The sequence below is a fragment of the Ranitomeya imitator genome, chromosome 4, assembly GCF_032444005.1.
Source record: "Ranitomeya imitator isolate aRanImi1 chromosome 4, aRanImi1.pri, whole genome shotgun sequence".
NCBI lineage: Eukaryota > Metazoa > Chordata > Amphibia > Anura > Dendrobatidae > Ranitomeya > Ranitomeya imitator.
In genome coordinates this window covers 210948588-210975722 of record NC_091285.1, presented here as the reverse complement: position 1 = coordinate 210975722, position 27135 = coordinate 210948588, and the positions used below count along the sequence as shown (strand labels likewise).

At 47.5% G+C, this 27135-nt stretch overlaps 1 protein-coding gene across 2 annotated transcripts in view; it reads left to right on the top strand.

Annotated features, from left to right (window-relative positions):
* Positions 1-576: 576 nt before the first annotated feature.
* Positions 577-27135, top strand: part of NUDT4 (nudix hydrolase 4) — a 68382-nt gene continuing 41823 nt past the window's right edge. The window contains exon 1 of one of the 2 annotated variants that reach the window (XM_069764359.1): positions 577-957. In XM_069764359.1, coding sequence (XP_069620460.1) covers positions 859-957 — 99 coding nt within the window. In that variant the 5' untranslated portion in view covers positions 577-858. The remainder of the gene's footprint in view (positions 958-27135) is intronic. The other variant, XM_069764360.1, reaches the window with a different exon arrangement.

The following is a 27135-nucleotide window of genomic DNA, read 5'->3' as shown; positions in this document are numbered from 1 at the left end:
TGCAATTTATGGATGTAGAAACGCTGCAGATCCACCAAAAGAATTGACATGCTGCGGAAAAAACTACGCTGCTTTCCCATGCGTTTTTTTCCGCAGCATGTGCACAGCGGATTTTGTTTTCCATAGGCTTACATGGTACTGTACAACGCATGGAAAAACGCTGCGGAGCTGCTGGAAAATCCACACCGTGTGCACATAGCCTTCTAGTGAGCCATTATAAGGTATCAGCCACTGAGGACCCTCACATGGTAATATTTGTCTCCAAGACCCTCCTTCTCCCACGAGTAACGAGCATGCGCCTGGCAGGCCAGCCTGCGTGGAGTGCGGTGAGGGGACGTTTATTCACGTCCAGAGCAATATGGCACTAGTGGAGCGGTTGTCTGGGCAACACGGAGAGCAGGGGGCGCCGCCGTACTCCCCTCAGCCTGTGGGCGGGACAGCGCGGTACAGGAATGCGCACACATCACTACTCTTCATTGAGAGCTGCATCCACCGACCCGCCCTCCTTAACGCGCATGCGCCGCAGCCTTTCTCTCGCTCGCGCCGTGGAATGCTCTACTCTCCTAGAGAGACGTGCAGTGTGCGCGCAGGAAGGGGCGGGAGTGACGGGGCAGTGCAGGCGGCGGCGGCGGGGCCGGACCAGCTGAACGGACACAGACCGGAGACGACACAAGTCCATGGAGAGGCGCGTCTGCTCCGGGGGCTCACTTCTCTCCAGCAGCACCAGCCTCCTCTAACCCCGGGCCGGCTCTCCTCCTGCTCCGGCCGCTCGGACGTGTGCTGCGGATAGAGGCAACGGCGAGGCTCTCGGTGACGGCAGCTGTAGCATCCGGGGAGGCTGGAGGAGGAGCCGCCTCTATGATGAAGTTCAAGCCGAACCAGACTCGGACTTATGACCGGGAAGGCTTCAAGAAGCGGGCGGCCTGTCTGTGCTTCAGGAACGAGCGGGAGGATGAGGTGAGACCGGAGACCCGCCCCCAGCACACCGGCCTGCATCCTCCGTGCCCGGACGGCCGGCACCTCTCCGCGGTGCAGAGGAGGCCGCAGGCGGGGAAGCCCTGTGTGACCCCGGGAGCTGGGCTGCCACTGACCCCGGGAGCTGGGCTGCCACTGACCCCGAGAGCTGGGCTGCCACTGACCCCGGGAGCTGGGCTGCCACTGACCCCGGGAGCTGGGCTGCCACTGACCCCGGGAGCTGGTCTGCCACTGACCCCGGGAGCTGGTCTGCCACTGACCCCGGGAGCTGGGCTGCCACTGACCCCGGGAGCTGGGCTGCCACTGACCCCGTGAGCTGGGCTGCCACTGACCCCGGGAGCTGGGCTGGCTGACCCCGTGAGCTGGGCTGGCTGACCCCGGGAGCTGGGCTGGCTGACCCCGGGAGCTGGGCTGGCTGACCCCGGGAGCTGGGCTGGCTGACCCCGGGAGCTGGTCTGCCACTGACCCCGGGAGCTGGTCTGGCTGACCCCGGGAGCTGGTCTGCCACTGACCCCGGGAGCTGGTCTGCCACTGACCCCGGGAGCTGGGCTGCCACTGACCCCGGGAGCTGGGCTGCCACTGACCCCGGGAGCTGGGCTGGCTGACCCCGGGAGCTGGGCTGGCTGACCCCGGGAGCTGGTCTGGCTGACCCCGGGAGCTGGTCTGCCACTGACCCCGGGAGCTGGTCTGCCACTGACCCCGGGAGCTGGTCTGCCACTGACCCCGGGAGCTGGTCTGCCACTGACCCCGGGAGCTGGTCTGGCTGACCCCGGGAGCTGGTCTGCCACTGACCCCGGGAGCTGGGCTGGCTGACCCCGGGAGCTGGGCTGCCACTGACCCCGAGAGCTGGGCTGCCACTGACCCCGGGAGCTGTGCTGCCACTGACCCCGGGAGCTGGGCTGCCACTGACCCCGGGAGCTGGGCTGCCACTGACCCCGGGAGCTGGGCTGCCACTGACCCCGGGAGCTGGGCTGCCACTGACCCCGGGAGCTGGGCTGCCACTGACCCCGGGAGCTGGGCTGCCACTGACCCCGGGAGCTGGGCTGCCACTGACCCCGGGAGCTGGGCTGCCACTGACCCCGGGAGCTGGGCTGCCACTGACCCCGGGAGCTGGGCTGCCACTGACCCCGGGAGCTGGGCTGCCACTGACCCCGGGAGCTGGGCTGCCACTGACCCCGGGAGCTGGGCTGCCACTGACCCCGGGAGCTGGGCTGCCACTGACCCCGGGAGCTGGGCTGCCACTGACCCCGGGAGCTGGGCTGCCACTGACCCCGGGAGCTGGGCTGCCACTGACCCCGGGAGCTGGGCTGCCACTGACCCCGGGAGCTGGGCTGCCACTGACCCCGGGAGCTGGGCTGCCACTGACCCCGGGAGCTGGGCTGCCACTGACCCCGGGAGCTGGGCTGCCACTGACCCCGGGAGCTGGGCTGCCACTGACCCCGGGAGCTGGGCTGCCACTGACCCCGGGAGCTGGGCTGCCACTGACCCCGGGAGCTGGGCTGCCACTGACCCCGGGAGCTGGGCTGCCACTGACCCCGGGAGCTGGGCTGCCACTGACCCCGGGAGCTGGGCTGCCACTGACCCCGGGAGCTGGGCTGCCACTGACCCCGAGAGCTGGTGTGGCTGACCCCGGGAGCTGGGCTGCCACTGACCCCGGGAGCTGGGCTGCCACTGACCCCGGGAGCTGGGCTGCCACTGACCCCGAGAGCTGGGCTGGCTGACCCCGGGAGCTGGTGTGGCTGACCCCGGGAGCTGGTGTGGCTGACCCCGGGAGCTGGTGTGGCTGACCCCGGGAGCTGGGCTGCCGCTGACCCCGGGAGCTGTGCTGCCGCTGACCCCGGTGGCTGGGCTGCCGCTGACCCCGGTGGCTGGGCTGCCGCTGACCCCGGTGGCTGGGCTGCCGCTGACCCCGGTGGCTGGGCTGCCGCTGACCCCGGTGGCTGGGCTGCCGCTGACCCCGGTGGCTGGGCTGCCGCTGACCCCGGTGGCTGGGCTGCCGCTGACCCCGGGAGCTGGGCTGCCGCTGACCCCGGTGGCTGGGCTGCCGCTGACCCCGGTGGCTGGGCTGTCGCTGACCCCGGTGGCTGGGAACCTCTGCTGTTGCACCCTGTTGCACCTTATCTCCTGGGCCAGACTTCTACCTTCAGTGACAGATAATGAGCCTGAGTCATGGTCATATCATCACCCTGATGTGCCCTGTGCCGCCTGCTGTAGTGTCATTGTGTCTGGGGACATGGAGGGCACGATTCCCATTCAGGATGCATACCAGGGTCTCTTTGTGGCCCATTTATACCCGTACTGAGCAGCAGGGTAGATCCCAGGTTATGGTTTCTGTTTCCAATGGATTTCTTATGTAACTAGTTTATAGTTGTATTCATGAGGTGGCACGGAGCCTATTGCTTTTTGACAGTCCCCAAAAAATAGTGTGTGAGAATGGATCCAAGCATGTCTGATACAAAGAGCCATGACACCCGTGTGAACAGAGGCATCCAAATCAGGGAGCTGTCAGCTATTTATTTATTTTTTCCCCTGCACACATTCACGCTCAGTTTGGTTCAGTGTGCATGTTCTCTCTGTGCGGAAGAAACTGCCCAAAATCTCTGTTGTTCATCTCCCATGACCAAACAACATTGGGCATTGAAATTGAACATGCCAAGCCCTCAGCACCCATTGGGAGTGCCCCATTCTTGTCAGCCTATGAGTTCAGCAGTCATGGAGGCCTGTAATTAAGTGTGTGGGGGGTGGGGTGTTGCTGCCGGTTAAGGAGTCTATAATGGTTTTATATTTCTATTAGAACAGTGTTCCCCCAACTTCGGTCCTCAAGAGCTACCAGCCAATGTTTTCTGGATTTCCTCAGTATTGCATCACCTTCACAGGCAATAATTCTATCACCTCGGCAATACTAAGGGAATTCTGAAAACATGACCTGTTGGCTGCTCTTGTGGACTGGAATTGGGGAACACTGTATTAGAATGTATTCCCATAGATGATAGCCATTTTCAGACCCAGGCATTACAATTTACAGTTTTGGTCAGCAAATTAGACTAAACTTCGAGCCTTTTTTTTTCTTCTTCTTAATCTTTTGAGCTGAAAAAAGCAGACGTGATATCACCCCTGAACTATACTGTGTATTGTCTGTTTTAAAAAAAAAAATGCACTACAATAGTGGACTCGTGCTTATGGAAATAGCAAGGCACAAATAAATTGGAGTGTATCTAATGTGTAATTTAATTTGTTTTGCACAACTTGCCCCACAGACCCCCAGTGAGCGATCCAAGAGCCACATTGAAAGTTGTCAAGGCAGAAGAGCACAGAGCAGTGTATAGGCTCAGTGCGAAGTGTGTGTGAGCCCGCACACCGTTCTGTGGACAGGCTCGTACACTTTCTGCTGATCCCGTACCCCATTCTGTGGACAGGCTCGTACACTTTCTGCTGATCCGTACCCCGTTCTGTGGACAGGCTCGTGCACTTTCTGCTGATCCCGTACCCCGTTCTGTGGACAGGCTCGTGCACTTTCTGCTGATCCCGTACCCCGTTCTGTGGACAGGCTCGTGCACTTTCTGCTGATCCCGTACCCCGTTCTGTGGACAGGCTCGTGCACTTTCTGCTGATCCCGTACCCTGTTCTGTGGACAGGCTCGTGCACTTTCTGCTGATCCCGTACCCCGTTCTGTGGACAGGCTCGTGCACTTTCTGCTGATCCCGTACCCCGTTCTGTGGACAGGCTCGTGCACTTTCTGCTGATCCCGTACCCCGTTCTGTGGACAGGCTCGTACACTTTCTGCTGATCCCGCGCACCGTTCTGTGGACAGGCTCGTGCACTTTCTGCTGATCCCGCGCACCGTTCTGTGGACAGGCTCGTGCGCTTTCAGCTGATCCCGCGCACCGTTCTGTGGACAGGCTCGTGCGCTTTCTGGTGATCCCGTACCCCGTTCTGTGTGTGCTCTTAGGGTGCCGTCTCACAGTGGCACTTTGGTCGCTACGACGGCACGAACCGTGACCCTCCAGCATCGCACCATTATCGCTCCAGCGTCGTAGACTGCGGTCACACTTCGCAATGCACGGCGCTGGAGCGATAATTTCATGACGTGTTTGCGATGTAGAAGCCGTTGGTTACTATGCGCACATCGTATACAATATTGTGCACACCTTTGTTACACCATGCGATCATGCCGCCACAGCGGGACACTTGAGAAAGTTTCTAACGATCTGCTACGACGTACGATTCTCAGCGGGGTCCCTGATCGCAGTAGCGTGTCAGACACCGCGAGATCGTAAGTATATCGCTGGAATGTCACGAATCATGCCGTCGTAGCGATCAAAATGCCACTGTGTGACGGTACCCTTAGACTGACCTGCCTGACGAGCTGCTCATTGCAGAGCAGGTTTTGAGTGATCAGTGGGGTTCTTAGATCACCACTTTATCTGCAAGACATGTTGGGTAGTACTGATCATTTAAAAAAAAGAAAAGATACTTTTGACGCCTTAAAGTGAACCTCTCATCAGGATTTTGCCAAGTAAGCTAACAGACACTGTCAGGATGACGAAATCCATCTTGTGGTTGTTTAATCTGCATTTGCAATCTTCAGTCAATGAGATTCTCGTGCGCAGGGCCGGCCTGTGGGGGCTCTATGTTGGGCTCCGCTTACATGCATCTGTATGGCATATGACAGGTCACTGATCGTTCCCTGACCTGCCTCCTGTTTTACATGATGCATATAATGTAATATGATGTTGGTATTGTTGATAATTCATATAATATTGTTGACTATTGTGAGGCTTCTAAACATTTTTTACATCCAGCAAGATGACGCCTGTTCCGTTGCATTTATTTCTTACTGATAGATGCTGCTGTGCAAGCGCCTGTGCCATTTTGCTGCAGCCGAATCCCCCCACCCCACCCCAACAAAATAGTGGAGTTTGTGCAGTAGCATCTATCGGCAAGCAATAGATGCTACTGTGCATGTGTCGGCACCATTTTGCAGGAGGAAAAAAATTGGCTGCAGCAAAATGGTGCTGCTGCGGCACTTGCACAGTAGCATCTATCAGTGAGGCTAAGTTCACATTAGCGTTTGAGTCCGCAGCATGGTGCTGCTGACTTCTTTCCTTAAGCCGAACGCAAGAAAATGCAACATGTGTTCGGCGGGCACATCAAAACGACGAACGCATCTGCATGCAACGCGTGTCCCTGCATACTCAATGTTAAAGATAGGTATGCAGGACGCGTGCGCAAGCAGGGGGAATGAAGGAAGTCCTCAGCACCACACTGCAGACTCAAACGCTAATGTGAATCGGCCTAAGAGACAGATGCCGGTGCCATTTTTGCTGGATGTACCGTAATTTTATTTTTTTTTCCTAAGCCTCACAATAGCCAACAATATGATATGCCATATCAACAATGTTGTAGGCATTATGTAAAATAGGGGGCAGGTGACAGAGGGATCAGTGACCTGTCACAAGCCCATATGGATGTATGTACGCAGAGCAGAACATGAAGACCCCCCCCCCACAGGCTGCTCCAGAGCACGAGTATCTTTTACTGAAAACTACAAATACAGATGAAACGACAACCACAAGACGGATTTCACCAACCCAGGTATCATTCTAATCAGTGAATCAGTGCCAACCTGACACTGTCTGTAGGTTCCTGAGCACATCCTGCCGACAGGTTCCCTTTAAGGGAGTTTGCTACCACAGAATCACTGTTCAAACCAAGAACAGGCGCTCATGCACGCTTGATGTGGCCAAGCATTTAAATGCATTTTCCCACTTACTTGATTTCCCTCAATCCCCACCCTATTATTTGATTGACAGCTCTGCCTTTATGGAGCCAGAAAGGACCGAGATTGATGGGAAGGTGCAGAAAAGGCTATGTGCACACGTTCCAGATTTTTCGTGTTTTTTTTCGGCAGTTTTCCACTGCAAAAATACTTAAATTAAGCATCCTATCATTTTTAATGCATTCCTCAGTTTTTGTGCACTTGTGCGTTTTTTTTTCTGCTCTAAAAACGCATCGCTGAAAAAATGCAGCATGTTTATTAATTTTGCAAATTTTTCACGGATTTGCCACTATTATTGCATTGGGAAGCTCCGAGAAACGCGAAAAATACACGTGCGGATTTCCTGCGAAAGTAGTCCGGATTTGCTCGGCAAAATTCTGCACACTTTCCTGAACGTGGGCACATAACCTAAAAGTTTGGACACACCAAGGATGCACCGACTGCGTGCAGTCATTCTGTGCAGACAGCCTCTTTAAAAAATAAAAATGGATTGATTTTTGTTAGTGTTTTGGGTCAGTGTTTGATCAGTATGACGGCTATTATCCTCAGAGATTCGTCACTTTTGTTCTTTTGCTATCAAACATGCATGAAAATAATAGAGCACATTGATGGTATCTATATGCTGTCTGATATTTTTGTTCTTTTTTTCATGGACCCATAGACTGGCATTGCAGGTTTTGATTCGTGTCTCTCATGAAACACATCTGTGTTTAGATGTGAACCATTCGCTCTGCAAGGCCACGTGCCCACTTTGAGCATTTGGTCAGTATTTTACATCCGTATTTGTAAGCCGGCATCAGGAATGGAACAATCAGAGGAAAGGTCTTAGGCCGGGATCACACACAGCGAGATACGGCCGAGTCTCGCAGGTTAAAAACAAGCTCTAGCACCGACACACCAGAGCAGAGCGTGCGGCCACACAGCAATACATGGAGCCGCACGCTCCGCTCCGGAGTGCCGCTGCCAGAGCTTGGTTTTAACCAGCGAGACTCGGCCGTATCGTGCTGTAGTGTGACTCCGGCCTTATAAAAAAAATTCCAGGTTAAGGAAGCAAAATATCAACAATGCCAAGGGGGTGTATACTTTCACAGTCCACTGTAGAGTGCCAAAGACTCCAAAACACTGGCCCAAGGTCCAATTTGTCTGCCTGAGGCTAGGTTCACATTAGCGTTTCTGTACGCCGCCATATCATCTTACGCATGTTGCAAAAAAAACAACCCACTGTGCATGCGTTTAAATGCATTTTGGCATGTATTTGCATTTTTTATGCACATGGTGGATGTGATGACATCATGTCCTGGACATGCGCATTCTAAAGTACCCATGTCCATGCGTACCAATGCGTTCCCATAGACAGTAATGCGTTTTTTTGACTCGCACATCCTCATATGCATGATTGCGCAATATTTGACACTTCAAAAATGCAACATGTTGCGTTCGCTAGACAACGCCGCACACCGCAAAACGACGCATGTGTACGCATCCACATGCAAACGCATGTCCCTGCATACACCACGTTAAAGATATGTACGTATGACACATATGGATCTATGCGGATTATACGCTGCGCATAAAAACGCTAATGTGAACCCGACCTTAGAGGTGCACACAGAATGGCCATGTTGGCAGCTGTCTCTCTCAACTTTTATACAAAGGAGCTCTCGCTCTGTTGTGTTCCTGTATTGTCAGAGAGAACCGCTGCCAAACATTTTTCTGCTGAATATCTCGAGTACCAAAGGATTGACGGTTTAATATCAGACATTCCGGTTATTTCTCTTCCCTGACAATCTTCTGCTGCGGACCCTTATACACATCGGACTGTTGGCTGAACCCGTTGATATCGGCGGGTTTGCCGAAATTACGCAGTGAATTCTGGCCTCCAGCCTTAGCTCTGAAAGCCACTATACGCATTAAAGTCAATACTAATATTAATGGGATTAGCCCACTGTCTAATGTGCAAACGACTGATGATTGGGCAGCTTGAAGTAAAATGCCCATCTCTTTTGCCACCAAGAGATCTATCTCCATTCAGCCAACAGCTATTGAATGTATATTGCTATTTGCAGGATTCAATCCAGTGGCCAGGGCAGTAATCTCAGGCTGTTGCACGTAAGCACTGTGAACCACCTCCTACTTTACGACTTCTGCGGCTCCTCTTTTGATTACCCGGCCTGATGTGGCAGCATGACTTGCATATCTAATCACACCAGGCCAGCTAATTAAAAGATGTTGCGTGTGCAGAAGGTAGGTGGCGGTTCTCCGGGTTCCTGTCCTATGGCCAGAAGTTACTGACCTTTCCTCTGAACTTGGTTATGCAAATCAATTTTCACAAACACTGATTTTTCATGAGATTTGTTAAGTAAATGTCCCACAGTTGATATGGACTTCTGAATGGTTTCTTGTCCTCTGAAAATCAGCTAATTTGGTAAACTCCCAAAAATCTCATCTACATGTTGGAATTAGAAGTGCACACTGCCTGTTGAGGGGGAAATCTGCAATGAAGTCTGTAATGTGGATGAAACCTGTGACTAGTATGCAACTAAATCCTGAGCGAAATCATCTTGTAGAAAAGAAACAAAACCCTGTATGATGAAATTTTGAGTGTTCCAATGACGTTGGTTTTGAAAATGACCAGTGGTAATCCTTTTATGCCTCTCCAGCCACAAATGCCTGCTTGGCATACATGTTTCTGGGATGTGTGGTGATAGTTTTCACACGTACCGTAGACACTGACACACATAGAGCCATTCAACTGAATGGGTCTGTGCACATGTCAGTGTTTTTCCACGGACCATGTGTCCGTGGGCAAAACACGCTGACATGTCCGTTTTTTTACCATCAGCACAAGCCGCAAGCACATGCACATGGAGAACACACATGGATGCCATCCATGTGACACACACCGCCGCCAGGGAAGAAGAGCTACAGTTAGCGCTGTTCCCCGGTGCTGGGTGCTGAAGACGCTCTCATCATTCTCCCCTGCTCTGTCGATGATCAGCGCAAGCAGGGCGAATGAGAGCTATATTCAAGTGACAATGACATCAGGCATTGACTGATAGGACTATTACTCACATCAGCCTACACCTGCTGCTAATAACCATGAGAGCCGAAGTGGCGGATGGGATTATTCATCAGCCGGCTCCTGCGCTATAAATGAATAATTTTTTTAAAAATATGGCGTGGGTGTCCCTCTATTTTCTATAACCAGCCAGACAAAACTGACAGCTGGGGGCTGCAACCCTCAGCTTCAGCAAGGCTAGTTATCAAGAATAGAGGGGGTCTGTGTTTTTAATTATTTAATTTTTTTTTTAAATGGCGTGGGTGTCTTTCCCCCCCCCTCATTTTTGACAACCAGCCTGCTAAAGCTGACAACTGGGGGACATGGATATTGCACAGCCTCAGTGACTGGCGGTGACGTCATCGTGGTTACCTCCGGTCACTGAGGCTGAACTGCTGTGACCTCAGCACCGTGGGAAAAAGTCAGTCATGAGGTCACTGCAGTTCAAGCTCAGTGTCTTCACAGCAGATCACCGTGAAAAATTCTCACTGAACAATCCCCCAAACCATTGTTCGGCCAGCAGCCATTTATTGTGTAAGGTGGCCATTAGCAGCCAGTAGATTGCTCAGAGGAGTGGAAACCATGCTACTATGTGCACCACACAAGATGATATAGAACAGGGGTGGGGAACCTCAGGCCCCAGGGCCATTTATGGCCCTCGATGACCTTTTATAAGGCCCCGCTCAACCAGCTCATTAATTTCTTCTTGTTCTGTTAGCACACACATGCAGTGTTCACTACTGAAGGGCACACAATGACAGATTACGTCCTGACACCAGTGCCAGAGTCAGGATGTACTTTGTGGGCGGAGTTTGTACGGCCCCCGAAGGATGGTATAAATATCCAAATGGCCCTTGGCAGAAAATATTTCCCCACCCCTGTTATAGACGTTTCCCTAGAAACAAATTTACTATCTAAATCCTTGATTTTATATTTTTCATTTTTTTTAATAACTTTATTGAATTGATTGTGTAGCTTGGAATAATCTTTTTCAGATTGTAGGCATAATTGGATCCTGGGGTCCTGCCTCTAATATCCTCAGTGATGAGTTGTTATTGCCCTGGGAAGAGCTGTGTACATTCTCATTTTCCCTGCTGTAGTGCTCATTACACAATGCACAGATTGTTGGCACAGTTTTTGGCTCTCACTAATAGTCATGGGATGCTCCTCTGTCACCTCAGCTTGGGGTTAGCTGCCATAGTACCCCTTGTGGCCAATTCATGTGTTCCTGTTTAATAGAAACAATACATTTTCTGGAGTTTGGCAATTCTCTGTATCAGAAGCCTATGCCGGCAGTTGAATTTAGGCATGTGCCACTGAAACAATTCATACTGCTGTCAACGCTTTTATGGTGTTATTTAGCATGATGGTCTTCTTTGGAGGAAGATCTCTGATTGCCTGGTTTATTCACGGTCCTGCAAGCTCTTCAAGCAGCACTGGTCATAGACCTCAGGCTCTATTCACATGATGTGTTTTTATTTTTAAATACTCTAGTTAACATATTAGACAGGAGAGTCTCTCTCTATCTATCTATCTATCTATCTATCTATCTATCTATCTATCTATCTATCTATCTATATATATATATATATATATATATATAATTCATGTATGTATATAGCAGCCACTTAGTATATAGCACAGGCCACGTATATAGGAGCCATGTAGTATATGGCAGACAAATACTACGTGGCCTGTGCTATATACATACATATTGTAGAATACCCGATGCGTTAATACAGGCCACGCAGTATATAACACAGCCCACGCTGTATATAGCAGCCACGCAGTATATAACACAGGCGACGTAGTATATAACACAGGCCACGCAGTATATAACACTGGCCACGTAATATATAGCACCGCCCACGCAGTATATAGCAGCCACATAGTGTATAACACTGCCTATGTAGTATATAACAGTGGCCACGTAATATATTGCACAGCCCACGGAGTATATCACACAGCCCACATAGTATATAACACTGCCTATGTAGTATATAGCAGCCACGTGGTATCTAACACAGCCCACGTAGTATACAGCAGTGTGGGCACCATATCCCTGTTAAAAAAAAATAATTAAAATAAAAAATAGTTATATACTCACCCCCTGGGATCCACCGAAGCTCCAGCGATATGCGCACGGCTGTCGCCATCTTCCGTTCCCAGGATGCATTGCGAAATTACCCAGATTACTTAGCAGTCTTGCGAGAACGCTAAGTCTTCTGGGTAATTTCGCAATGCATCGCCAGGAACGGAAGATGGCGGCAGGCGCGAGTGGCTCGGCGGACTACGGAGGGTGAGAATAGCAGGTTTTTTGTTTTCTTTTTATTATTTTTAACATTACATTTTTTTACTATTGATACCGCATAGGCAGCATCAGTAGTAAAAAGTTGGGGACACACAGGGTTAATAGCAGCGGTTACGGAGTGCGTTACCCGCGGCATAACGCGGTCTGTTACCGCCGGCATTAACCCTGTGTGAGCGGTGACTGGAGGGGAGTATGTGCGCGCCGGGCACTGACTGCGGGGAGTAAGGAGCGGCCATTTTCTTCCGGAGTGTGCCCGTCGCTGATTGGTCGTGGCTGTTTTGCCGCGACCAATCAGCGACTTGGATTTCCATGACATACAGAGGCCGCGACCAATGAATATCCAAGACAGACAGAAGGACAGACAGAAAGACGGAGGTGACCGTGGCTCCGGTACGTGAGGTGACAGTTTGTCTCACGTACCGGAGCCACTGACACACGTAGACACATTGAAATCAATGCATCTGTGCAGATGTCATTGATTTTTTGCAGACCGTGTCTCCGTGTGCCAAACACGGAGACATGTCAGTGTTCGTGGGAGCGCACGGATTACACGGACCCATTAAAGTCAATGGGTCCGTGTAAAACACGTACCGCACACGGACGTTGTCCGTGTGCAGTCCGTGTGCTGTGCAGGAGACAGCGTTACAGTAAGCGCTGTCCCCCCCACTGGTGCTGAAGCCGCCATTCATATCTTCTCTGCAGCAGCGTTTGCTGTGAAGATATGAATATTCCTTTTTTTTTGTTTGTTTCTCGTGTTTAAAATAAAGATCCATGTCCCCACCCCCCTCCCACTCCCTGTGCGCCCACCCGCTATTCTTAAAATACTCACCCGGCTCCCTCGTTGGCGCTGCTTCCTGTCCTGGCCGCACCTTCTACTGTATGAGCGGTCACGTGGGGCCGCCGATTACAGTCATGAATATGCGGCTCCACCTCCCATAGGGGTGGAGCCGCATATTCATTACTGTAAATGAGCTGCCCCACGTGACCGCTCATACAGTACAGGGGACACTTTAGCGCTGTCTCCTGCACGGTGCGTGTGGTACCCAGTGGGCACACGGGCAGCACACGTGTGCCACACTGATGTGCCACAGAAACGCACGGGCACACGGACACGGATAATTCCGGTACCGATTTTTCCGGTATTGGAATTATCTGGACGTGTGGGACTGCCCTAATACATCAATAGCCTGTCATGATTTGGCCATTACTGACACCATTATAGTCTATGAACACCACCATTTGACACATGTTTAACGAATCCATCACCCACAGGGTAGTGGATGCTTGTTACAGATGCCACACATTGACATCCGTCTTTTTGTCTTTTTTTTTGTATATGCTGTTTTGGCCTTCAGTTATTGGTCCCTATGGGCAGGTTTAACTTGTGCGCCTCGAGCTAAACTGAAAGGGAATCTGTCACCCATTTTTTGCGATATGATGTAAGAATATCATTAAATTTAGTGCCACATAAGCATTATAGCAGTACTTTTGATACCCCCTGACCTTTGATGACTAAATGCCGTTTTTATCTCTACTGCGGTGTATGTAAATCTCATCGGTCCGGTCAGATGGGCGGGGCTTATTTTCCTCTCCCCCCTCCTGTCTTGCGCTACATATTTCTTTCTGGTGATTCCTGCGTTCATGTAGTTGCCGCGCGTGCGCAGTATGCTTTGCCCATTACGCATATGCTGGCATTTTTCATTACGTTCTATGCCCCGGAAGTCTTGCGATGCAAATTGTGTGTTTCTGGACTTCCGGGGCATAGAATGTAATGAAAAATGCGAGCGCATGCGCAATACTGATTTTATGCTTTGACCACAGTTGGGCAAAGCATACTGCGCACGCGTAAGAGGCCATTTCAATGCGTACGCTCAGCAACTCTACGGGATCTGTGATATTCACAGATCACATTACGTATAGCAAGCCGAGGGGGGGGGGGGATAAGGAGAATAAGCCCCGCCCATCTGACCGGACCGATGAGATTCACATACACCGCAGGAGAGATAAAAACGGTATTTAGTCATCAAAGGTGGAGAGTCAGGGGGTATCAAATGGAGACTAAATTGTGAAGAATCTCTAACCACACATGTAATTAAAGAGAAAATTTAAATTCTACTTTTTAAGTTTGTATCTTGGTATCGACAAGGCCAGTCAGAAAAATTAAGTTAGTCTGCTCTTCAGCCCTGTTCTCAGTGTGTAGCCAGCTTAAAAGGAAATAAGTCATGGAAGGCCCTCTTTAAATGATTAGTATGTTATACCTTGTCCCTGACAGCACATTTTCTGGTTTTAAGGTACATGCACTTTTACGGGCTCCAAAAAAGCTTATCTTTCCGATATTCAATTTTTTGCTTTTTTCCCCTTTACAATAAATGGGTGGCTTAATTTGTCGTGTTTGTTTTTATTTTTCCTGCTGATATCATGGGAAATGTAAAGAATTACGGTACATAAAATGAGTGTCTATTGTTTACTTTTTTTTTATTTTAGGACCACAAAGGATTGGTATAAAAAAATAAAACAAAATCTTTTTCTTTGACATTACTTTTAAATAGCGGACATTTTTTTATTGGTAATTTATTTTACACACTATGCCCTTCATAAGGACAGAAAATACCTGTTAAGGGGTTTGCGAGCATATTATCACATTGTTTATTGCCAGTTTTCCCTGTAACTGGGACTTGTATATTGGGCCCAATTCAGCTTCAAGGCTCCACAGCAGAGCTGACTGAGTCTCCAAGAACCTTGTAGCTTTTGTTACCTCACTAGACCAAGTGATCGCATGATCACTGGATCCAGAGAAGGAAGCACTATCAGTGATTCATAATCTGTATACACAATACTTGTTCAGCAATGTACACACAGCAGTCAAACATGATAAATCATGTTTACCTTCTCCGTGGGGTGTCTGGCTACCACTGCCAGCCCGCTGCGCGATTTCCTGCAAGCTGCTTGCTATACAGTGACGTTTTAATACATCACTGCAAGGTAAATTGTGAATTGCCTGGATGTTTAACTCCTTTACAACATGCGCTGTATATGTACAGTGCAAGTCGGAAGCAGGTGTATGGAGCGGGCGCACATGATGAGCGCACCCCATTCTCAGCAGGTGATGTCATAGTGTGTTACAGCCAGGACCTGAGTGAAGTGGAGCTCCACCTTCGATTGTTAACCTGTTAAATTCCGTTGTCAAACTCTTACAGTGGAATTTAACATGCACGTCATGCCGTACACCCATTGACGCTCCTGTGACGTGATCGCGAGTAGCCAATGGATTGCTATGACCTCAGGGTGTCTATTGAAGTCCTCCATGCTTATGGTTATGGAGATCCTTTGAAACCAAGCCTCTGTCTAGGCTTCAAAGGAGACTGTGACTGTTACTATATACAGCAATGCTTTGGCATAGCTTGTGTAATATACAGCAGTCAGGCAAGTGCAGCTTCAAGTCCGGTAAGGACTAATTAAAAACAGTTAGAAAAAAAAAAGTTCAAATCGCCCTCCTTTTCCCCATTAAAATAAAGATAATATAAAAAAAAAATACAAACGTGGTAACGCTGTGTCCGATCTATGTAAATATACAAATAATTAACCCGATATGTAAACATAAGCAAAAAAATTCAAGAACTCCAAAATTATTATTTTTTTAACCCCTTTACCCCCAAGGGTGGTTTGCACGTTAATGACCGGGCCAATTTTTACAATTCTGACCACTGTCCCTTTATGAGGTTATAACTCTGGAACGCTTCAATGGATCCCGGTGATTCTGACACTGTTTTCTTGTGACATATTGTACTTCATGACAATGGTAAAAATTCTTTGATAGTACTTGCGTTTATTTGTGAAAAAAACGGAAATTTGGCGAAAATTATGAAAATTTCGCAATTTTCCAACTTTGAATTTTTATGCAATTAAATCACAGATATGTCCCACAAAATACTTAATAAGTAACATTTCCCACATGTTTACTTTACATCAGCACAATTTTGGAACCAAAATTTTTTTTTTGTTAGGGAGTTATAAGGGTTAAAAGTTGACCAGCAATTTCTCATTTTTACAACACCATTTTTTTTTAGGGACCACATCTCATTTGAAGTCATTTTGAGGGGTCTATATGATAGAAAATACCCAAGTGTGACACCATTCTAAAAACTACACCCCTCAAGGTGCTCAAAACCACATTCAAGAAGTTTATTAACCCTTTACGTGCTTCACAGGAATTTTTGGAATGTTTAAATAAAAATGAACATTTAACTTTTTTTCACAAAAAAATTAATTCAGCTCCAATTTGTTTTATTTTACCAAGGGTAACAGGAGAAAATGTACCGCAAAAGTTGTTGTACAATTTGTCCTGAGTACACCGATACCCCATATGTGGGGGTAAACCACTGTTTGGGCGCATGACAGAGCTCGGAAGCGAAGGAGCGCCATTTGACTTTTCAATGCAAAATTGACTGGAATCGAGATGGGACACCATGTTGCGTTTGGAGAGCCCCTGATGTGCCTAAACATTGAAACCCCCCACAAGTGACAACATTTTGGAAAGTAGACCCCCTAAGGAACTTATCTAGAGGTGTGGTGAGCACTTTGACCCACCAAGTGCTTCACAGAACTTTATAATGCAGAACCGTAAAAATAAAAAATCATATTTGTTCACAAAAATTATCTTTTCACCCCCAATTTTTTATTTTCCCAAGGGTAAGAGAAGAAATTGGACCCCAAAAGTTGTTGTACAATTTGTCCTGAGTACGCTGATACCCCATATGTGGGGGTAAACCACTGTTTGCGCACACGTTTGGGGCTTGGAAGGGAAGTAGTGATGTTTTGAAATGCAAACTTTGATGGAATGGTCTGCGGGTGTCACGTCGCGTTTGCAGAGCTCCTGATGTGCCTAAACAGTAGAAACCCCCCACAAGTGACCCCATTTTGGAAACTAGACCCCCCCCAAGAAACTTATCTAGATGTGTGGTGAGCACTTTGAACCCCCAAGTGCTTCACAGAAGTTCACAACGCAGAGCTGTGAAAATAAAAAATAATTTTTCATTCCTAAAAAATTGTTGTAGCAAGCAATTTTTTATTTTCGCACGGGTAACAGGACCCCAATAGTTGTTGCCCAGTTTGTCCCAAGTATGCTGGTACCCCATATGTGGGGGTAAACCACTGTTTGGGCGCACGTCGGGGCTCGGAAGTGAGGGAGCACAATCTGACTTTTTGAACGCATTGATTGGCTGGAATCAACGGTGGCCCGCACTCTGCATAATGCATAACAGTGCGGGGCAGGGATTCAGTAACAGGGTGGCCGCACTGCCCGCACAGGCGCAGTCAGGAACCCGGCATCGAAGCTATGCCTGCCAATTCTCACTGCGCCTGCCCCAGGCAGGCACGCACAGCGCAGGCGCCAGATTTAAGAAGAACAGCGCGCAGGGGACGGCGACCATCGCCCCAGAAGAGATGAGTGACGGCAGTTGAGCGCTTCACAGAGGAGGCTTCAGACCCGCCTCCAGGTACAAAGATAGGTATTTTTGGAAAGTTTCAAAGCGCTTTATTTTAGTAATACATGAACACAAAACTAAAAGAGCCACCTTGTTAGAATGCAGCATTACTGCTGCACAAGGTGGCTCTTTTAGTTTATAACGGCTGGAGGGGGGTGACAGTGGCCCTTTAATATTCTGTTAAGGAGCCAATAGCCATAAAGGTTCCCAGGCTATTGATATCAGCTCACAGCTGTTTGCTTAGACTTTACTGACTAGTTTACAGGGGGACCCCAGAAAAAAATTGACATAGGGTCCCCCTATAAAATCTAACCATCAAAGGCTAGGCAGACAGCCGTAGGCTCCTATTAATAGCCTAAACAGACTAAAAACATCAGCTCTCAGCCACCCCAGAAAAGGCACATCTATAAGATGCGCCAAATATGGCGCTTATCCTCGCTCACACTGCAGATGCTGACAAAAATTTACTGATCATGTGCACAACACTTCAAGATTGTCATAGAATTAGCTTGCAATAGGATTCCATTGTGTTTTTGGTTCCTTTCCGCATAGGAAAAAACGCTGCGAAAACCCATGGTGTGCACATAGCCTTACTGTGTATCTCCAGTCACATGGAAGGGTCCAGGGAGCAGATACCATTGATTTCTGCAACAAATAGGAGGATTGCCCTCAAGTCATAAATCCTAGGCACTTATCTGCAGTAAGAATTGCTTTCTATTTAATTATTTATAAGCAAAGTTCAGTCCACATTTTTTTTCTGTTAAAGGGCTTAGGCTATGTTCACACTTTGCGGTTTGTACTGCAGAACCGCGGCGATTTTGCAGCTGCGGGTCCGCAGCAGTTTCCATAGCGTTTACAGTAACCTGTAAACCCTATGGAAACCGCAAACCACCGTGCACATGCTGCGGGAAAAACCGCGCGGGAACGCAGCGGTTTACAACCCGCAGCATGTCACTTCTTTGTGCAGAATCGCAGCGATTCTGCACCCATAGGAATGCATTGATCCGCTTACTTCCCGCATGGGGCTGTGCCCACCATGCGGGAAGTAATGCGGATAATGTGCGGGTGGTACCCAGGGTGGAGGAGAGGAGACTCTCCTCCAGGCCCCGGGAACCATATTTGTGTAAAAAAAAAAAATTAAAATAAAAAATAATGCTATACTCACCTCTCAGCGCTGCACGCGGCCGTCCGGTCTCAGGTTTGCTATGCGACCAGGACCTGCGGTGACATCGTGGTCACATGACCGTGACGTCACGAAGGTCCTTCTCGCACAGCATCTTTGGAACCGGACCACCGCCTGCAGCGCCGAGGAGATCGGGACGTCATTTTTATTATTTTTAACATTACTATTGATGCTGCATATGCAGCATCAATAGTAGGAGTAAATCCCGCAGCGGAACCCGCAACACAAACCGCGATAAATCTCCAGGGATAACCGCAGTGGGTGCCGTGACGTAACGCACAGTGGTGACGTCACCGCTGTGCTGTGCTTTACGGCCGGCGCTCACACAGTCAGTGCGGGAAGCTGAGGGCGAGGGACGTGACAGACACCAGAATGTAAGTATGTAGTGTTTTTTTTTTTTACTTTTACAAAGGTAACCAGTGTAAACATCGGGTTACTAAGCGCGGCCCTGCGCTTAGTAACCCGATGTTTACCCTGGTTACCCAGGGACTTCGGCATCGTTGGTCACTGGAGAGCTGTCTGTGTGACAGCTCTCCAGCGACCACACAAGGACTTTCCAGCGATCACGGCCAGGTTGTATCGCTGGTCGTGATCGTTGGAAAGTTGAACAGTGTGAAGGTACCTTTAGTCCATATAATTCAAAAAAGCAGGCCCACATGTCTGGGCCAAAAGTTTGAACACACCTGCAGTGTGAATCTACAATTTTCATAGTCATGAAAATACAGAAAAATCTTTAAATGAGAAGGTGTGTCCAAACTTTTGGTCTGTACTGTATGTATAATATATATGTATATATTGTATAGCTCTGCGGAATATGTTGGCGCTATTTAAAGATTATTATTAAGATTATTAAAATATATATTCGTCTAAGGTCCACTTACGTCTGTCTGTCACGGAAATCCCGCGTTGCTGATTGGTCGCGGCCGGCTGGGCGCGACAAATCGGCGACAGGCACAGTCTGGCCGCAAATTGGCCCCTCCCTACTCCCCTCCAGTCAGTGCCCCTCCATACTCCCTCCAGTCAGCGCCCACGTAGCGGTTTAGCAATCTGTTAAATGGACTGCGTTACACCGCAGCATAATGCAGTGTAACGCAATCCGTTAACGCTGCCATTAACCCTGTAAGTGTGACCAACTTTTTACTATTGATGCTGGCTATGCAGCATCAATAGTAAAAACATATAATGTTAAAAATAATAATAAAAAAAATCATTATATTCTCACCTTCTGTCGTCCGCGGCAGCCTTTCCCGATCCTTGCGATGCTCCGGTCCCAAAAATGCATTGCGGCAATGACCTCAGATGACGTAGCGGTCTCGTAAGACTGCCACATCATCACGGGTTATTGCCGCAAGGCATTACTGGGAACGGCGCATCGTTAAAGGCCTGGGCTGGATCCGGGGGCTGCCGGAAGGTGAGTATATAACTATTTTTTATTTTAATTCTTTTTTTAACAGGGATATGGTGCCCACATTGCTATATACTGCGTGGGCTGTGTGATATTTGCTACGTGGGCTGTGACACTCTTTCAGCCGAGGCCCTCAAAAACTTGGAATCTGCCCTGGCTTCACTGATTGTTCGCGGCCGGGTGCGACCAGTCAGCGATAGACACAGTCCAGCCGCGAATTGGCGCGGGATTTGAACCACGCTTCGTTAATTGGTAGAGCCCGGCCGGCCGAATCCTGTGTATTCCTTGCATTATTCTGAAATCTTCATAAATAAACTACATGCATATTCTAGAATACCCGATGCGTTAGAATGGGGCCACCATCTAGTGTGTGTGTATATATATATATATATATATATATATATATATATATATATATATATATATATATATATATATATATATATATATATATATATATATATATATATATATATATATACACACACTAGATTGTGGCCCGATTCAAACGCATCGGGTGTTCTAGAATATGCATGTCCCCGTAGTATATGGACAATGATGATTCCAGAATTCGCGGCAGACTGTGCCCGTCGCTGATTGGTCGAGGCAACCTTTATGACATCATCGTCGCCATGGCAACCATTGACATCTACGTTGATACTGTGCTTGTCACTGATTGGTCGAGGCGAATTCGCGGCAGACTGTGCCCGTCGCTGATTGGTCGAGGCAACCTTTGACATCGTCGCCATGCTGTGCCCGTCGCTGATTGATGACCAATCAGAGACGCGGGATTTCCAGGACAGACGGACGGAAAAACCCTTAGACAATTATATATATAGATAGATATATTTTCTGTAAAATAGGGGGGCAGATCTGTAAGGGATCAGTGGCCTGTCAGAAGCCATACAGATGAATACCTAATTAGAGCACCATATGAACCCTCCCCCACAGGCCGCCCCGGAGCACGAACATATCATCAATCTTCATTTTCAGTTTTGAGTTAAACAACCACCACAAAACTGATTTCTTCAACCCAAGTATCATTTTAATTGGTATAACGGTGCCGACCTGACACTGTCTGTAGGTTACTCAGCACAATCCTGCTGACAGGTTCCCTTTAAAATATATAAACTGGGAGCCAGTCATGTGGTAGTGAAGGCTATTCATATTCTGGCATTTGCTAAAGGAAATCTGTTACCATATTTTTGCAACCCCATCTGGAAGCTGCATGATTTAAGGGTAGAAACCCTGATGTAAGTGATATCGCTTATTAAGCTGCATGCTGTGATTTTGGTTTTATCTCCTGCCGATCACCAGTTCTCTGAATGCTGAGCTCTGTATAACCCCCCTGCACCACCGATTGGCAGCTTTCTGCCCATGCAGAGTGTGCACAAAAGCTGCCAATCAGTGGTTGGGTTACTCAGAGCTCATGAATATGGAGGACTATATGGCAGCAGGTTTACTAGTCCTTTAATCGTGATCTCCCAATTTTATCAAAAATGCAACAAGCAGCCAGCCCAGTGAGTGACACATTGCTGGAATCAGGCTGTCAGCTCCTATATTATGCTGCTCTCAGATTGGGGGGCAAAAACCTGGTGACAGATTCCCCTTAAAAAAAAAAAATCTTCAGGTGAAATGTGGACTTTCTGTCATCATTCGTCAGCACATAGAAACTTGACTTTAGTTTTATGTAAGTCTGACCATGTGCTAGTCTCAGCTTACTTAATTCTACTGTTCATTCCCAGAAAAATATATATTGGTACCGTGTTAGCCAGTGGATAGAACAAATGGACAGCGACATTTTTTTCCTATCTTTCTATCCACTGGCTAACACGGTACCAATATATATTTTCCTGTATCAAAATGGAGGATACCAGAATGTACCGCATCCTTATGGAACTAAAACCACTTCTGAAGAAACGTGCACAAATGGACAGCGACATTTTTTTCCATTCCCAGAAAGTAATTTAATCAAAAGTATGTTTCTCTGCTTTTCCAAGAAATAAGTGGTAGATGTGTAGTGTCGATTGCACAATGTCGTAGTATCTTGGTGAAGCTTTCTATTAGCAGGATTCGTTCAGCTGAATGGGTTCTTTATGGTGGTTCTGGTCAATGTGATGCTATCCTTGTAGATTGCTTTAGCAATAGTGTCACCTGCTGGATGGATGGAGCTCGGTAGAACTTTGTGTACATCTATGTATCTTTTCTTGTGACCCAAATCCTGTACTGCCTCATGTGTGCCAACACCCTTTCTGGTGTCTGATGCAAAACAAGTCTTTACTCTGCTTTGTCGTTGGACCTTGTATATCAAATTATAATAAAGATCTGTAGCCATATAGCACTAAACGAGATGTAATATCAAATAAGTGTGTATCGTGAGGAGAGGGTACGTGTAGATAAATCTATGGGTTTTCTAAACCAAAACCTAGAGTTGGCACCCTGTTAGTATAGTACACAGCAGTACGTACTAGATGTGGTTGTTCACTAATTTTTGTATTAACGACATCCATAGCCACTACAGTTTCTGGAACTCTTGTGTTCTGTTTACATCCTGCAGCACCTAGCTGATTGTGGGAGTGCCTGATACTGATGCTATGGATAAATCATCAATATATATGTGGACAACTCCTTTAGGCTGTGTTCACACGTTCCGATTTTTTCGCGGTTTTTCCCGATAAAAACGCTATAAAACCGCAAAAAAACCGCATACAATAAGCATCCCATCATTTAGAATGAATTCCGCATGTTTTGTGCACATGATGCGTTTTTTTCCGCATAAAAATCGCATCAGGCACAAAATCCGGACATGCTCATTCTTTTTGCGGTTTTTTTGCGGATTTCCCACTCCAAAATGCATTGGGAAGTGTCCGGAAAAAACCGCGTCAAAACCGCGGCAAAAAACGCATGCGGTTTTCTTGCGGATTTCATGCAGAAAATGTCCGGTTTTTCACAGGAATTTTCTGCATGAATTCCTGAACATGTGCACATAGCCTTATTCTGTCACCTGGTTTATGCTCTTCTGTGTTAATTGCAGCATAAGGTACTGACAAAACCCTGGCTTATAGTGCAGTCACTTACTGGTTTCTATAAAGTCACCCTTTATTGGTGCAATATGAAACAGCTGGCTTCTTCTGCCCTCTCATGACTGACAGCTTATTCCCTATGGACTAGAACACTAAAGGTACCGTCACATTTAGCGACGCTGCAGCGATATAGACAACGATCCCGATCGCTGCAGCGTCGCTGTGTGGTCCCTGGAGAACTGTCACACAGACAGCTCTCCAGCGACCAACTATGCGAAGTCCCCTGGTAACCAGGGTAAACATCGGGTTACTAAGTGCGGGGCCGCGCTTAGTAACCCGATGTTTACCCTGGTTACCAGTGCTAATGTAAAAAAAAAAAACAAACACATACTTACATTCCGGTGTCTGTCGCTGTGCTTTCCTGCACTGACTGTGAGCGCCGGCCGTAAAGCACAGCGGTGACATCACCGCTGTGCTCTGCTTTACGGCCGGCCGGCGCTGACCGTGCAGGGAAGCAGAACGCCGAGGGACGCGACAGACACCGGAATGTAAGTATGTAGTGTTTGTTTATTTTACATTTACACTGGTAACCAGGGTAAACATCGGGTTACTAAGCGCGGCCCTGCGCTTAGTAACCCGATGTTTACCCTGGTTATCAGTGAAGACACCGCTGAATCGGCGTCACACACGCCGATTCAGCGATGTCTGCGGGAGATCCAGCGACGAATTCAAGTTCTGGACTTTCTGCTCCGACCAACGATGGCACAGCTGCATGTCAAACACAACGATCTCGCTAGCCAGGACGCTGCAACGTCATGGATCGCTAGCGATATCGTTGTGAAGTTGGTCAGTGTGAAGGTACCTTTAGCGAAAGCTAATAACGCATTTTGTGTTTGTGTGCGTACACACACAGCTCTGGCAAAAATTAAGAGACCACTGCAAAATGTTCAGTTTGTCTGATTTTTCTCTTTTATACTGTAGGTATATGTTTGAGTAAAATGTAAATTGATCTTTTAGTCTATAAACTTCTGACATGTCCCTGAATTTCCAAGCAATAAACTTTGTATTTTTTTTCTGAAAAAGAAAAGTGGTCACAATTTAAAAAACCACCAGTGCTTTCAGACCTCAAGTAATGCAAAGAAAAAAAAATAATAAATATATATATATATATATATATATATATATATATATATATATATATATATATGTGTGTATATATATGTGTGTGTATGTATGTATATATATATATATGTGTGTGTAAATCTTGTGTCCCAGTACACAAGTCATCATCAGACTCGTACCCAATATGTAAAATGGGGACAAGAAAAGGAACATGCCTCCAATCCAAACACCATTGTTTATGGATGAAAAGATGGATCAGATTGTCAAAAAAGTACGCCTTATACAAGTCAAATTACAAAATACGCATGGGCACAACCCACTGTACCTATAGTAAATAGGGATATGGAAAGTCCCTAGTATCTTTGTTGATCTGCAATGTGTTTCACAGCAAGGAAAATGCAAGGTGCATATATCTAGAGAGAGGCACAAAGCAGGTGAAGATAGAAAATCTTCTTACCCATATAATATGAAGGTGCTTGTGCGTCACACCAAAGCCCCTACGTACATTTCGCGTTGGCTTCCTCTGAGTTATGTCACTAGAAAATTTATAGAGAAACCCTGATGTGAGTGCTCAGCGTAGAGCGCAGGATAAATGTGATCCCAAGTGTTATGTAAAATGTTCCTAACAAAGCTTCAACTCGGTCCACAAAAAAAAAAGCAAGTCTCCACTCCGGTCCGTCATCTGTTAACTGAAATCTAGTGGGCTTCCACATTACTGATGGTACAAAGGCTCTGGAAAAGCTAAATGCCATCGCCGCCGTCCTAAAGAAATAAAGCAAATTATGTGCTCCCCTCCCTTCTGAACCCGAGTGTGCCTAAACTACAGTTAGTGCCCATATGTTTGGCATTTCTGTATAGTAGAGAGCCCGCCTAATTTACAGGTGCATGAGCTGAGCAACAGCGTACTGGTCTCTACAACAGCAGTTTGCTATTTTCAATCGCCATCATGCACTTCTGCTTGTTTCTGGAAAACACCCATGGAGTCAAAATCGTCACTACATCTGTAGATAAATTCACAAAGGGGTATAATTTCCAAAGTGGGGGTCACTTGAGGGGGGATTCTGCTCTACTAGCACTTTGGGACTCTGTATATGGAGTCCTTAAACTATTATAGACAATTCTGAGCTCCACTATGCCTCCTGTATAACAGTACTGCTTGGTTCTCTGTCCCTCCACAGTCTTACCATATGGCTATTTGCCAATAGCGCTTCGTCCCTCCCCAGTTTCGCCGTATGGTTAAGCAGAACTGTACAGCCACATATGGTGCACTTCTACATTCAGCAGAAATTGTGGGACAAATTTTGATGCCATTTACCGTATATACTAGAGTATAAGCTGACCTTCCTAATTTTGCCACAAAAAACTGGGAAAACTTAATGACTTGAGTGGGAAATGCAGCAGCTACCGGTAAATGTCAAAAGTAAAAATAGATACCAATAAAAGTAAAATTACCCCCATCCCGACCTTTGACGCCACGTAGGCGTCATGAAAGTCAGTGCCAATCAGACCCATGACGCCTATGTGGCGTCATGGAAAGATCGCGTCCCTGCTGATCGGGTGAAAGGGTTAACCGTAATTTCACCCGGCCTGCAGGGACAGGGGGAGTGGTAGTTTAGAACCCCCCAAAGGTTCAATATCATCGGCCATGGTTGGAAACACTGGCGTACACCACCGCCACCGATCGACCATGTACATTTTGATCACTGTGATAGGTTTTATTACAGTGATCATAGGTAGGGGCAACAATAAAATAAAGAATTTTTTTTTTCCACTACAGTCAGAACTAGGGTTAGGGATGTGCACACGTATTCTGGTCCTCTGCGGATTTTTCCGCAGCAGTTTTTATAAATCCGCAGTGCAAAACCGCTGCGGATTTATTGCGGATTTACCGCGGTTTTTCTGTAGATTTCACTGCGGTTTTCTATTGGAGCAGCTGTAAAACCGCTGCGGAATCCGCAGAAAAGTGAAATGTGTGGAATGTAAGCAGCTGCGTTTCCGCGCAGTTTTTTCCGCAGCATGTGTGCAGTGTTTTTTGTAAACTCTGGGAAACTGCTGTAGATCCGCAGCGTTTTCCGCACCGTGTGCACATACCCTTAGAATTAGGCTATGTGCACACGGTGCGGATTTGGCTGCGGATCCACAGCGGATTGGCCGCTGCAGATTCGTAGCAGTTTTCCATCAGCTTTACAGTTCCATGTAAACCTATGGAAAACCAAATCCGCTGTGCCCATGGTGTGGAAAATACCGCGCGGGAACGCTGTGTTGTATTTACCGCAGCATGTCAATTCTTTGTGCGGATTCCGCAGCGTTTTGCACCTGTTCCTCAATAGGAATCCGCAGGTGAAATCTGCACAAAAAACACTGGAAATCCACGGTAAATTTTAGCCAAATTTCCATTTTTTTCACAAATAAAGACAAAAATTATCAACCTAAATTTACCACTAACATGAAGCCCAATATGTCACGAAAAAACAATCTCCGAACCGCTAGGATTCGTTGAAGCGTTCCTGAGTTATTACCTCATAAAGGGACACTGGTCAGAATTGCAAAAAACGGCCAGGTCATGAAGGGGTTAATTGAGACATCAGAAGGTTAAGTGTTTTTGAATATCCTTATTGAATCAGGAGCCCCATATAATGCTCCATACAGTTCATGATGGCCCCATAAGATGCTCCATATTAAAATATGCCCCATATAATCCTGCATAGACACATTTGCCCAATATAATGCACAAATGTTGATTATGGCCCCATAAGATGCTCCATAAAGATATTTGCCCAATATAGTGCTGCACAA